The 15,334-nt window shown below is 42.9% G+C and overlaps 1 protein-coding gene across 2 annotated transcripts in view; it reads right to left on the bottom strand.

The window, feature by feature from the left end:
• LOC105833195 (E3 ubiquitin-protein ligase TRIM9) overlaps positions 1-15,334 on the bottom strand; it is a 50,459-nt gene that overhangs the window by 12,822 nt on the left and 22,303 nt on the right. Inside the window, exons 2-4 of one of the 2 annotated variants that reach the window (XM_036290823.1) lie at positions 8,101-8,196; positions 7,029-7,422; positions 5,335-5,367 (exon numbers count right to left, since the gene is read on the bottom strand). In XM_036290823.1, coding sequence (XP_036146716.1) covers positions 5,335-5,367; positions 7,029-7,422; positions 8,101-8,196 — 523 coding nt within the window. The remainder of the gene's footprint in view (positions 1-5,334; positions 5,368-7,028; positions 7,423-8,100; positions 8,197-15,334) is intronic. The other variant, XM_036290824.1, reaches the window with a different exon arrangement.

A 15,334-nucleotide genomic window follows, 5' to 3' on the forward strand; every position in this document is an offset into this window, starting at 1 on the left:
ATACTAAAAGGATTAAATAACACGTTGTATTGTAAAATTATGGTTTGTAATTCAGATTTGTGTGACAAAATACTTGCCGTTGACGTGTCGGAGACGACAAGAAGCGTATATTGTAAAGTTTATATATTATTAACTCTATTTTATACGTGTACACGGACGTGGAGAATACTAGGAGTAATGTTTCGCGTCAAGGAGGACTTAACACGCGTATGTATAATTAACTGGCTTCGTGCTCGACAGCGAATCGTCACGGAGAGTTCAGCGTATCCTTGGAGAGAACGGTTCCGCTCTGCAGCGCGAGAGTTCCTAAGGTCCCTGCGGTATTCGCATTATGAAATTAGGCTAATGGCACCAGCGTTACATAACTGCACCGTCGAACCGCCAGAACTTTAATGCAAATTAAGATCGTCTTGAGAAACATTTATCATTTCGTATTTTCATTTTCAGTTAAATGGCAAACAAAAGGATAACATTACTTTCCATTTGAACATGTCGAACAAGTAGAAAGTTACAATACTCGTTTATTTAAGTATCCTGTAGTGATAATTTAAGGAGATACAATCTCGATATAATGTCAACAAAAAATGGCTGTTATTGAAAACATAAGTCATTTATAGTTTGTAAGCATTTTCATTAGTTTCTTTACTTGTACATAAAAAAATTACATGAAGTTAATAAGGTTGCAATTTGCAAAACAAATTTTGCAAAAACATATCAGCCATTCGATGCATTTGTCACGAATAAAACTAACTTAAATTTTTATTTTCTTAGAAATTACTTCGATCAATATATATGTTTAAAATTTTAATAGTAATTTAATAGTAATTTTGCTTCAAATAATATTCTATATAATTTTTTAACAGATTAAAGTGTTTTGATTTCTCGATCTCAGTAGAGCTACTAATAGCTTTGTTAGTAAAAATGCAAAAAAACTATAAATCTGAAATTATATTATCTATGGAGTGAGGTAAGAGTTCGAGGTTTAATTCTGGAAACAACGTTAAGTGAGACCGCAGAATTTTCATGACGTGCGACGTAATGAAAATTGAAGAGAGAAAAGTCGTTTATGTCAAATAAAGAGGAAAAGAACGACGCGCGGCGTAGAATAAACTTACTCGCTGTTTCACCGCTTATCGCGATCCGAAAACTCGTGTAATCCGGCATGGAACCTCGATGGAGCCGTTCGCACGGTAAATTCCGTTGCACCACGCTGCGTTGCTCTATGTCGTCGACATTACTATCGATTATCCCGGATTTCGTCGGATTTTACATCGGCGTTATCAACGTACGAGTCCATAATCTTTCGGTATTACAGTGTGGACGATTATTTCTTATCGCGATGCACAGTCACTTCGCAATGGCAATACATATATTTCCTAATATATACGTCTTAATGGAGCAGCAAAGAGTAATCAAAACTGAACCGTTATTAGTAACGTTTAATTAAATTTGAACGCGTCGCGTAAAAATTCAGAACATCGATACTGCACCCGTAACGTTTACGATCCGACCCAATAACGACGAGAATCCGGACGAAGGCGTGCGAGGCGGTAACGCTGTTTCACCGCGACGTCAATTAAGGTCGGCTAAAAAAGTCGCGAGGGAACAAATACACGAAGTGAAATATCGATCATCCGCCTTTTACGAGGGTGCGCGCTCGTAAAAGCGGGAATTAATGGGCAGGACAGGTGCACGCGAATGACTCCGAAGATCTCCGCCTCCGAAAGACCGCGACGGCGCGGCGCGGCAGGGAGACGCGTGGAAACAACGTGCGCGAATAAAAAATTGTTACGGCCGTTCTTTTTACAGCTTTACAATGGGCTCCGACGTGAATCGACACACCGGCGAAACTTTATGCCTATATCGGAATGATTTATCGAACGCGGCGCGAGACGCGTCTCGCGCCACGCCGCGCCGATATCCGATACAGGCTTTTCCTTTTTCTCTCTTTTTTTCCATCTCCCTCTCTTTTCCTCCCGCTCGTTCTCTTTGTGAGGAAAACGTGGAAAAAGAGTGCACCGATAAGAGTTATACGATAGAGACGAAGAAAGAGAGAGAAAGGGAGAGAGAGGGAACGGCATGACGAAGCGAAGAATGCGCCGATAGCCCGTTAAAATGTATCGCGTGCGAAATATATCTCGCTGATAAAACTTAGCGACAGGCGAAAATAAACTTGGCGGGAGGATGGACGGCCCTCTCGACTCGGGCGAAAAATGGTCTTCTTCTCGCGAGAGACTCCAACAGTGATCTTTTGACAGTGGAGTTCGCCGAAGACAATCTTTCACGCTTCATTCCAGACGCGGAAGCATTCTTGAAACAATCACGTTCGCTTCGGCACTTTCGTTTCTAGAAACGCGGGACAACTGTTCCCGGGCGCGAGAAGCTTCCTCGCTTCTTCTTTCGAACTCCTCGAGAACCTTCGGCTAGACTTTTGATTTGAGTTCGATACGGTACGTTAATCCCTCTTTTCCTTATATTACATTCGCCTGGGTAGATATATATATTTCCTTATATATTTCTTTCTCAGTAACTATGATAAAAGTTATCATCAAAAAAAATTTTTTAAAAAAGAGAGAAACTGGCAAATTCAATTTGTAAAATTTATTAATTTAAAAAAATGTATGATGTAATTATATATATATTTCCATGAAATTCTGAAGAGTTAATAATTTAAAGAAAAAAGTAAAGAAATTTATTATAGTAAGAAATTAAATTCTCTTATTTGTATATACATATACAATTTCTAATTTGTTTTATATTAAATTTAAAAAACGGATTTTTCTCACTAAAAATATTTTTAAATTACATTTGAGTTTCAAGACACAATATGATAATTTTTCATACATTATCCTCTCCTATCTGTACGTAGAGAAATTCAATTAAACATATTTTGAATCAAATATTTTCTGCATTGAGAACTACATACTTCTTCATTATACATACATGGTTCTTGTGTAACTTGGACGATGAGCGAATCATCGTGAAGTTATTAAAAGAACGATCGTTAATGGAGCGCGATTGCAGCATCGCAGGCGCATAAATTAATGAGCGAATTAATCTGCCAGCGTCGAGGAGGTAGAATTCCTGTTTACCCATGTTATCTCGGCGCGACATACGTATGAGACATTAACATCGCGTTGTACAGTCGTCAGCCTCGTTTGCGTTTAATTTTTCCGGGTGTCTAGACTGAACTTCGTTCCTGTTTTCTATTCATAGCGACGTTGTGAAGAGAAATCTATCGGCCAAACAAAGTAGAATATTGAAGGTCGATTATCTTTCACCAGAAATATCAGGAAAAATTAACTCTAAACTTTTTAAACAAGAAATAATATTATCAGTATTCTGCTAAATATCTGCTAAATATCCCAGACGCGATAAATGAAAAAAATGCAATTTTCATTTTACATTCGTATTACATTAACGCCATTGGTGCCAACATAACATTTTATCAGGAAATAATAATTCGCGCTCATAATCGGATACATCACGCCATAAAACAAAAATCGCGATAAGATGTGCGAATTCCGCGGTGACAAACTTTTAACTTCGGAACGACCCGAACTCACTTTTAAAACCACGGAGGCAGATAATAACGAGATTTAGCGCCCCGAGAAATCCAGCAATTTTTCGTGTCGTAAAATTCGAGATATCGGTACGTCGCAATAAAGCAGAAATTTAAGAAAACGAAGCATTCGAGAATATCAACTCAATGTCGTTCATCGTTCGATGATCGCTTGTCTCTCTCTTTCTCTCTTCCTCGTCTCGGAGTGTGACGGAATTTTTATGTTCGATTAAGTTCGTTCCGCCGAGATCGAAATGGCGCCGGGCGCGCGCACGTAACGACCTCGTAAAATACGAAAATGAATTTCGCATTTTCGCTTTACCCGCTGTTCACCATCGCTGTAAATTGCTAAGCAGCTGTTGCAACTGCGATCGCAGATTTTCCAATTTTCGTGTCACTATGTGCGAAATAAATTTAAAAATTAATGAGTTGCACTAATCTCATTTCTCATTATTCGTTTTTTTGTTCATTGACATTTAAATTTCTTACAATTAAATTTTTGTTAACAAATTAAGAAAGAAGAGGATTATTGCACCGGCCGCGCCAAATATTATACGATGTCTAAGGAAAGAAAGAGACTCGTCGTCCAACAAGATATGCATACACTTTTCTAATGTATTACATTCGTTAGATTCCATAAAGCGCGCTCGAGTGATTCTGTTGGAAACTTTACTCGTGAAATTCTCGCGAACTTGAGAGTTTCCACGGGGCACATTCCTCGCTTTGCTATTTGCAAAGCCCGGTTTAAGTAAATGAAATTCCGTGTGACTGCCGATCGCAGATTTTAACGAACCGAGGCGTGCCACTCTTTGACGAGCAAACTGCGCGTAATGAAGAAACTTTCTGATATCACCGTACGATTTGTATCAAGACTTCGCGAAAGTGAAATGTCTTGATAGAGAAACGAGACGTTTATACACCTCCCTCGAAACGGGGTGGCCGTTTATCGGATTTTCGTTAAATAGATTAGTATTTCATTAACCTTCCTTTCCTAATTCCAATCAGAAACTCGCGGTGGTAAATTTGTTAAAATAATAAGCGGGTGCAGTGCACCGTGCACGCGATGCGCGCGTTCTCAATTTTAACGGCAGATGCTTTGACCAATTCCGAGTTGATTCTATCGTCAAATTGAGTCGGCGAAATCGATAATTTTATTTACCACTCGAGCGAATCGAATTTCAAGTTGCGTCTGCCTTAACGCGACTCCCGTGCCTGTATACGTTATTAAGTTAGCCATACATCCGTAAACACGTTAATCAGACGCGATTAACGTTTCCCGACTCGACATCGGCCCGTAACACCGGCCCGACATCGTGTAAGCAGAGAGAGAGAGAGAGAGAGTCCACACCGTGTACTCGGGGAGCGGTAAGGAGAGGATGTCTCCTTGTAACGAGTTAATACCTCCAGATCGTTACTAGCAGTTACTAGCAGAGCCGGTACCTAATTAATCCGCTTTTGAAACGTTTTAGCGTACGGCAAAGCTATACGCTACGGCGGCGGCGGTGGCGTAGCGAAGAGGTATCCTTAAAGGAGTCGCCTCCGGGGGCTACGTAAAATTATTAAGCAGACCTCCCCCTTTCCCCTCCGCTTTGCCGACCCCTCTCTCCCGTCTCGTCTCCCGACCGTCTAGACGACTTTGGAGGATGAGATTGACGCCTCCTCCATCTCTCTTAATTATTGTTTTTCTTTTTGAATCTTTCTTTCTCTTTCCCGCGTCGCTAATATATAATACATGCCTACGACCATATGGGCTTAGGACAGTGGGGATTTACCTGCTGTGGGATATCGTTCCTCTCCCTCCGATGCTGCGTCCAACAATACAGTGATTTATAATATCGGTGAAAATATATTTGCGTAACACTTACGTACATCGTAAATCGCATGCAAGCACAACGTCAACAAACGAAACTCGCTCGGAAGCCGTCTCTTTTACCAGATCCCGTTATCTCACTAATTTACACGGTAATTTGCACGAGCGCGGAACTTATTATTCCGCGTACGAGCTGTGTAAAAAGTCATTCCTTTCACGCGGCTACCGTCGAGCTTGATATCTCAAAATTAATTAATAATGCGATATGTATCGTGAGATTCAGAACGTAAAATTGCAACTAATTTAAATATCTACGTAACCACAACTCTAATTGTCATTGCCAGTCGTTTCAGGAGTTGCCTAATAACGAGAAAGTCGAAGCCTAGCGTTGTGTGCTGGCGTGTATAACCACCGTTTCGACCATTTGAGAGGTAAAACGACTATCACAGCGAGCAGGACTCGCACAAAGTTGCGCGATCAACAGCGCGGGCTTCGTAAAGATAAATCGCCCCACGAAATCCCGGTAGTCCCGCGGAACGAACGAGGAGCTACGAGTCAATTAAGCGTGCACGAAGGCGTCTTTCGAGCGAGTTTACGCCGCTTTTACGCCCGTTTGCTTCATCGGGCACGTACATACGCAACGCGAGCTAGAATTCGGCGATCCATCGTGAACAATTCAATTCGCGTAACGAACCAAACGGATGGGTTTCCAGCGAGGACGAGAGGAGCCAACGAGATATTTTTACGAGCGATTTTACAGACGTTATAACAGAGGAATATTTAATTTATTCGATCGCCTGTTGCGGCGGTTTTCCTCAAAAATACGATTAAAAAGATTTCCACATGTGAAATAATTAAATTTCGTTAATTTATTTTAAATTATATAAAATTATATTATATTAACTAGTAATTAATGGGAAATACGTATTTTAAATGTCAAAGATTAATAAGAAGAGATATATATTTTTAATCATCTAATTTCAAAGACGTAATGTTATTGTCATTACTGTTTTTCAGATTTTATTACGTTAAATTGCACGATGCGTGTAGACGTGGACATTTTAAATGAGCATATCTCAGAGAATAGAATGTGTCTTATCTACACAAATATCAAACTACACAAATACATGTTTGTGCAACGAAGTTATCTGTTGGTTGTAATCACGTTGGCTCCTAAGCAACTTCCTCGCGGTAGATACTTTGACTGAGTTCCGTAACAATTAATTAAGTGATACTTTGAAAGTGCAATGAAATCAATAACGTAAACAGCAAAGTTCTACTGCTTATCCCGGAGCATCTTATTTAGCTCGAGCTGTAAAAAATTAAAAGTTTCTCATTCCTCCAAGTGCGTATAAATTTATTAAAATTGATTTTTCGTAGAAACATAGGTTGCCGAGACGTTACACAAGAGCCTAATCTATCAAACGGGAATGCGTGCAAGAAGCTCGTTTACTTCAACGTGCATCGCGGATAAAAATTCCTGTCATTTCTCATTTCGTCTTAATGCGATGTAGTTGCACTACCGGGAAACCCAAACCCGTCCGTACGAGGAAATTTATTCACGATCATCGGCGGATGGATCGTCAGGCAAGTTCAATCTACGCTCGCACACGACCATCATGGGTAAACCGCATTCGCCCATCACGGCATACTCACGTTTGAGTTGGACGAAGGTGAGCTGATCGATGGCACGGCGCAGCGGCTTGTCGTCTAGGGTGAGATCGAGCAACGGCAAACGAGCGATCTCCTGCACCCCCTCGGCGCCGCCCCAGGAGCCGGCGGCCGTCGCCGCGCGGACCGATAGCATCCCACCGATTTGCAGGAAGGCTGCGCTGTCGGTCTCCTTCAGCGCCTCGATGCAGAACGTGAGCAACGCCGTGGTCGTCTGCAGATGCGTGGCGCATCTCGCGACTTGGTCTCGTAACGAGCGCACTCTGGCCTCCCTGGTCTGTCGAGCGGCTTCGATCAGCCGTGACTTCCTCGCCTGCAGAAGACTCACCAGGTTCGACACCCGATCCTCGACCTCTTCCTCGAGCGCCACGCATTCCTCCTGGAAATGGACAGCGAAATTAATCCGTATGATTATATAGTGTCGAGAAATATCTTACTCGATATTATTACTTTTCATGTATAAAATTTCGTGCGACAGAATTTTGCGACAAATTCTTTCTATGGGAAATTTAATAATGTAGATAAAATTATGATCCGTTCATATTCAATAATATCAGTCGTTGTAAAGATCGTTTTTCTAAAGAATAATGGTTCGTAAGAATTTTTATAAAAATATAATGGGAACTTTTATATCAGCAAATACCTTTCTGTAAATTACACATATACATATTTTTTATAATTGCACACACACACAACACACACACACACACACAAATCTAGAAGACCATGCTTTAGATAATGTACAAAATACATTATAAAATTGATTTTTTATTTTCACAAGTACATCCATGTATGAAGAAAAAGAAAATAAAAGACCATATAAAAAAAACTTGTCTGCCGACTCTTGCAGTTTCACTGATTGTAAGCTATCCGGGTATCCTTTGTACATCCAAATTATCCCTTCGGCCATCAGAGATAAATCCGCACCGGTATTCTACCCCATGGAGAGCTGATGTAATTAACGCCATATCTTTTCGCAATTTCACGGCACCGTACCGGCGTTGACGCGCCCGTCGACACGGAATTTAAAACGGGCGCCAAAGGCGCGTATACTCACATGTACTTTATCCGTCATTCCTTTGAGCCTTTGAATGAACTCCGTCGTCGAGCGGGCCCTCTCCGACAGCTGCTGCAGGTTCTGCGACAGCTCCGTCTGTAACAGCAGAAATTCACGACACGTGAGGAAACGTGCGGTACTTTCGAGGGGGATTCGGCGAATGTGAGATACGTGGACGTTTTTGTGCGACTAAAGATATGGAAGAAAAAGGACTGTTTCTTTTAAACCGTACATAATAATAAAAGTTATGTAATATAAACCATATTACATTTTTAATGAGGCAAAAAGACATAAAAACATTAGTGTAATAAATGATAAAAATAGAATGACTCAATAACTTCATAAACGTACTTTAAATATAGAACATATAGTGTGTACGTATAATGCATGTTTATTTCATATACTAGTTATTATATATGTACGCTTTTACGTATATATATGTAGTGTAAAATAGAAATTACATGCCGGTAAACTGTACATCGGCAGATAGAGGTACTGGTGACTAATCAAGACGAATTATGTACAGTACAAGCATTCGATGTTGGATCGATATGTCATGCTGGTTCCAATGGATAAACAGTCCCCGTATGTAGAGAGTTTATATATTGAGCGTACCGTACATAGTCACGCTTTCGTGAACGAGCTCGTATTAAGTACATATCGCTGTTTGTTCAATAACGACATAAAGTGCTCTTCTTTCGTTGTGGAAACAGGGAATGGCGTTATATTTCTTCTCGAGATTTTCTCAGGAACTAAACTCAAGATGTAGTGGAGACAAACATATTTGATTTTAACATTCGTGATGTATTGGACGATATGAACAAGGATTCAAGATATTGTGTTTTCAACTTTCTTTAAAGAAAATAAAGTACAAATGAAATTTGAACAATAGCACGAACTTCATAAAAATAGCTATTTTGCATTACTTGTTAAATTTTTTCATTAATTTCTTCTCTATCTTTGTTTGAATACTTAAAAACACATTGAAACTTGTTTCCACTGTCTCGACACAAAATCGAGCCCTTACACATTTATGTAAAATATTTCAAGCGCCCAATATTAATAATATTACGACAAACATCGAGAAACTTATGAACCGGCACGCACTTACGGATGCAATTTAATTTATCATTTTACATCGGGTGAGAATGCAATGTCGGCGGGGTCGTCTCGCAATATTGCGAATCGTTCCCACAGTTCTCGTTTATCATTTTCCTCATTTCTCGACTTTCCTCGCCGGACAATACCTTCAGATCGATCGAGCAGACGGACGGTGTTGCACTTCGTCGAATTCACCGGAGACCAACATGCGTCGTCGTCGCCGGGAGTTTCCATTTAACACGACAATGTGCGCCAATCGAAACGGGATCGCGTATGCAGTATGCACACGACACCGACAGTATCGGCATTCATCAGGGAAGACGCGAATTTACTCGTGCAAGTTCGCGATAAAGCCTCGACGGATTGCAGGAAAGCGTCGGGCGACGTTCGACGATGGCGCGAACGTCCGTCCATTTCCTCGCCTTACCGACTAAACGATTAGCGAAATCACACGCGGGAAACCTGCACGTCGCACAACTAACGCGTTCACTTCCGCCCAAGACTTTTAGATTTATACACATACTTATAATTCAACAATGATATAAATGTAACGTACATCACGTCGCTTTTATTAATTTACTGCTTTAGATACGTTTGTTTATGATGCCGAGCCACGGGATGGACTCGGAAATTAATTTTATCGGGCACACATGTTCCCGAATCCGTTTACGGGAAAACTCGTTATTTTTCTCACCTGCAGAGCACCGCTCGGCGCTCAAAATATCGAATTATAGCCCCGGCCCAAAAGTACCGCGCCGAGGGATTCCCCGTTCGGCTGTGCCGAGGCGCCGCGCATCCCTTTGTACGTTTCTCTTTCTCTCAGTGTCTCTTCCGCCGCCGAACGTGGCGGCAGCGGCGGCGGCGACGGCTGTGCCTTTCCCTCGCGCTTTGGCGCGTATCCATTGGGCGCGACCGACGAAATCTTATTAGCATGAAAAGAGCTCTCGGGGATTTCATCAGGGCGACGAGAGCTATCCGACCTCCCTTTCCCTCCCCCCCCCCCAACCCAGCAGCCGCGGGCGAAATGTTCCCTCGATCGATTATCCCCGCGAACATCTCCGGAACTTCTCCGCCGGTTGTCAGTTGATCATCAAAACCCGCGACCCTCCCGTAGTAAATTCAGAAATCGTAATTTTATCGCAAAGCGCAAAAGCAAAAAGAATTATATTTCCATCAAAATGTATACGAAGAACCAACTGTAAGTTGGACTCGCGGATTCTTCGACAGTTGTTCACAAAATGCGTCTGCAACAATAATATTAGAAACTTACCGAGATTTTAATGCGAATTTAACAAGATGGCTGAAAGAGCCCGTCGTTTAAATGACTCGTCTGGAATTTCTATAAATACGAAGACCGTGTACAAGAGCGTTTCTTTAATGTTGGATCTCGTTGTTCCCGTTGCAGGGGCGCGCATACTAATTCCGCGATTCGCGAGGTATTTCCCGTGCGCCGTAACTTTCAAGAATAATTTGTTTAAACTTCTCGTTCGACGAGTCTAATGCGAAATGCGCCCTAGGAATTGTCTCAGTTGTGGCAGGCGCTCTCGACTTTCCCGACGACGTTAATTGGCCAAGAGTCGATCTACAAAGACTTCGTTAACATCGGCCGGCGACGCTCGTTATAATAATCATAGAAGTTAGAAAGAACGCCCGGCGGAAGAACCTTAACTTCTTTAGAATATCCTAACGTATACAATACCGAGGTATTGCAGTTCATAATAAAAAAAGAAAAGCAGCCACGAGTTTATCCAACTCTCGCGGTGGAGATCACCTGGTGGCGGCGGCGCCTTTCATCGCGCCGGATGAAAGCTTCGTTAAAATCCTAACGAACAGCACGTGAAAGCTTATTAAATCTGGCCGATGCTTTTCAGCAAGCGCTTTTCAGAAAGCGTCGTATTTACCGGGCAAACGGTAACGAACGGGAAAAGGTGGAAAGACGTTTGCCGGAAGGGCTCGTGTCGATTAATCCCGACGGGCGAGGCGCGCGAATCGTGCAAACCGGCTCGAAAGAGCAGAAATTTAAAAAAAAAGAGAGAACAAAGGTGGGGGGGGAAAAGAAAAAAAATCAAACACACGGAGCTCCCGGTGATATTTCTATCGAGAGCGAACGAGGACCGATTAATCTCGCAATTATTCCCGCGGTCGCGCCGACCTGTGATCGTCACACCCCGACCGCTTTCAATTTACATCGAAACGAGCGGCGGCGTGTCTCGCGAACGGCGACGGCGTGTTCGAGAGATGATGACCCGAAAGCAGTCCGTCGCGATAATGGAATCGTGTCCTCCGCAAAGTTTCGAGCGCCGCGCGCGGCTCGGATTAATTTTCGATTAAGCTCGCCCTTACGCCCCCGCGTAATCGGCGTAATCCCGGTCTTGGACGCGCGAGCCTACAGCCCCGCTCCCTCGCGCGTTTCTCTTCGGATCCTCTTGTCCTTTAATCGTTAATCCATTAATCCATTATAGAAAAAAATTTATCCGATTGTAACTTTTAACGGGGAGATTATTTTATCGCGCTGATTCGCCAAAGTTATGCCGTGACGTCGCTGAAAGATAATCAGGATGTATAACGAAAATAATAACAACACCACGCTGGGGCTCTTAAATTCGTAGCAACAAAGCTACGAATTAAGGGCTTGTCGGGGCTCATTATCGCCATAATGGCGAGCCGAAATGAATTTTTGCCCATAAAGTTCGCCGAAGTATCTCCGTATAGCCCTGGGCATTCTCCGGCCGCGTGTACACACGCGCGGGCACGCCGACACACAAACGAAAAGTTTGCAACGGCGATTCGTGCTCGAGCGTAATTAAGTTACTCCTTTCGAGTTAACGTCCGCCGCCGCCGCCGCGCCCGGTAATTTCCGCAGTTTTCAGCCGCAACTTTCCGCCAAGTTCGAGTCGCGCGCGCGAGGCGACCGCGCCGCCCGCCCCGATAGAGAGAATGCCGCGAGATTGTCCCCGACATGCGGTCCCTTTAACACCCCCCTCCCCCGACCCTTTGTTATATTAATTACCGCAGTCACCGCGTTGTACACCTATAAAGGGAAGCCGCGACGAGGAATGAGAGAGGAGGGCGAAATCTCCCCGTCAGATTCGCGCGCCAAGAGCAGCGCGCGGATCTCGCTTTAATAATCGATCCTTAATACTTTCACGCGGCGTAATAATTTCATTAAGGTCCGTCAAGGTTCCTCCGGCGCTTACTTCAGATGAACCGCGAGTTGGCAAGAAGCGAGGGGAGAATACGCGAAAATTTGAACGTACCGTGTCTAACTCAGACAGTCTCGGTCTTGGTGGGGGGCACGTTTTGTTAATATCTATCTTTATTTATTCGACATTATAGCAAGTCGTTGTTTATTCCATGTACGACTAATGCTCCTCTATAAGAAATATTAATATTTATACCGCGAGGGTCGGCTGCAGGTGCCGCAGGTGAAGAATTTAATACTTATCCCGTTCATTCGCGTCACTGTGTCCTTTTGCCTGGTAAAAATTCACCTTTTGAAGTCGCGCGGCGGGAGAAGGCTAATAAACAAATATTACGCGATGATATATTCCATTTTCCATGGCTTAAATTATTCAGCCGTCGTGTAATCCTGCGCGAATACGGCCTCCCCACAGAGAATAACGTTTCGCGCAAAGTACTATGAATTTTCATGACTTTCCTTTGGCCGAGAGTTTAATACCTGGATTTTGCCAAATAGAGCCGGGCGCAAAAAAAAAAAGCAAAAAAGATCGGCCGATCGGGGCGATTTCTATACCGCGCGAAAAAGCGATTGCGGCCGGGAGGTCGATTCTCTCTCGTCTCGAAAAGATAATGCATAATCTAGCCGCTGCGGCGAATGCACTTGTTAATTAAGAACGCCAATCAAACCGTACGACGCCACGAGCATAATTATAAAAAGTCAAGGGCGCTCCGGAGCGACCCTCGAGGCTTTCACGCGGCGCAACGTACCAAAAGCACCCTTATACTTGTTAAGCTCGAGGATTCCTCCCCCATTGTTTTCCATGATCGATCGCGATCTGCCTAAAACACTTGGGATCTCTCTCTCTCTCTCTCTCTCTTTCTCTCTCTTCCTGACCCAACTATTGTTACGTAACACACCACCCACTATATTCGCTACAGAAGCGCTGCGTCGCGTCGGTTCTAGGTGAATGTTTCCATTTTAAGATATAGATTTATAACCGTAGCTCGACCAGTTGTAAGTACTTTTAGAAAAATATTCTCTTTTCCTTTGCCTAATAGCAAAGATTAAATTGAATCGGGCGAATTTACTCTACTCGGCGGTGTCGCATATTGAAGAATTATCCGTCAAAGTATGAGGTCAAAGTGTTAGTTAGTATCGGAAACGAAGTTACTATAGAACGGGAGTGCATTGGCCGGCAAGTGCGCGCGATATTAAGTTAAAAAGTGCCGGGCACATTTTATCCCGGATATAGCGTTAATAGAGGCACGCGGCGCGCGTGCACGGCGGGAATACATTTTCGCCATTCCTGACTCTGCAGCGTCGCTCCATCACGTGTCCCAAGTCATTCGCTGAAATGGAAGCGGACGCCTGGCTTTTATCACCGTTGTTCCTCATTGTCTACGCCAGGCGTGGCTCGACATCGTAGAGAATCGGTTTCGTGTGCCGGAATAATTGGTCACTCGAATGCACCCCTTTCCTCCTCTCCGTCAAGCCTTGATTTCTAGTCTTCCTTTCCTCCTACCTCCCCCCCCCTTCCTTCCTTCCTTCCTTCACGGTGAGATATTCATTCTCACGCGCATATACATTTCACCGTCCAACGTAAGATCGCGCACGAGCCTGTTATCATATAGTCGCAGCCCACGCGATTCGCCCCTCGACTCGAAGGAGTGGATGGCGCGGCAGGAAAGGCAAAGATAGTGCCACCCTCCTTGTACAGGGTCATCCGTCTGAAGTGATTTTCGCTGTTCACTCGAGGGCGAAAATAGCAAAGTACGTTGGAATAGATTATTTTCGAGAGAGTGCGAATGAAAATAGAGCGGAGAAAAATAGACGATCGGACAAGTCGACATACAAGATACCTCAAGCGGAAAATTGTTGTTGTTAACATTTATGTGACCGATATAAAAAGTGTCGAACAAAATAAAAGCCACGTGTGATATTTCAATGAAAGTTCTTCGCCCGAGAATCTTCTTGCGTTTAATCTATCAAGTATTGCCTAGCGATATCGATCCAGTTTTTATAACTCGTATAACGAGAATCGTGTTCTATCGATTTTCGAAATAACACACCGGTTCTTCCCCGTGGGGCACATCCATTTATCGTCACGGAGGCTCGTATTTATCCGCGCCCTTACCGGAACGTGCTCGAGCCCGCCGTAAGGGACGAGCGGACTCACGATGGATATCATCCTGCGTAAACACGATAGGCCTATCGCCGCGTCGGTGCACCGGTGAACGGTGAGCTCGCATGAATGCAACGGTTGGATGCACACGCGGCACCCAAACTGCACGCACGCCGAATGCGAACTGAGAGAAACCGATGCGATCGGATTAACGCACAAGGGTGGCGCACAAAGATGCTTTATTATTACGCGGTTTTCAAAGGTTCATTATACACCCCTCTTAATATTTGACAATTTGTGATATAGTGCTGTATAAAAATTCAGAGTAATTTTAATATATATAATATATAACATATATTTAATATATATAATAGATAAAGCAAACATGTAGTTTTGTTATAATTATTTATTCAATGATATAATCACTATTGTTTTCTATAGCCGTCTACCTATTTATTATTCATTTTTTAATTTCTCGAAAAAACCAGCCGGTTCTAACTTAAAAAAATGTGAAAAATTACACTATATTATTTATAAAATCGAAACGACATTACTTTTCAATCCCCCGATATTTGTTTTATTATATATTTTTTATTTTATTACCTTTCAAGTTTAATTCTTTTTTTCTTCTCTTACCGTTTGTACTTTTTCCTCAAACAGAATTTTTTTATATCGTTACGTTTGCGCCGTTTGCATTTTACGATGCCATTCCGTGATGAAGCGCGTTGTAAAACAAGAAATGGGTTGCGAGATTCACGGATAATTTCAAGTTCACCATGAGTCGACTGTTAAAGCGCCATTATATTCCCTACGAACCGCGCCAAAAACGT

Source organism: Monomorium pharaonis, chromosome 8 (genome assembly GCF_013373865.1).
Source record: "Monomorium pharaonis isolate MP-MQ-018 chromosome 8, ASM1337386v2, whole genome shotgun sequence".
NCBI lineage: Eukaryota > Metazoa > Arthropoda > Insecta > Hymenoptera > Formicidae > Monomorium > Monomorium pharaonis.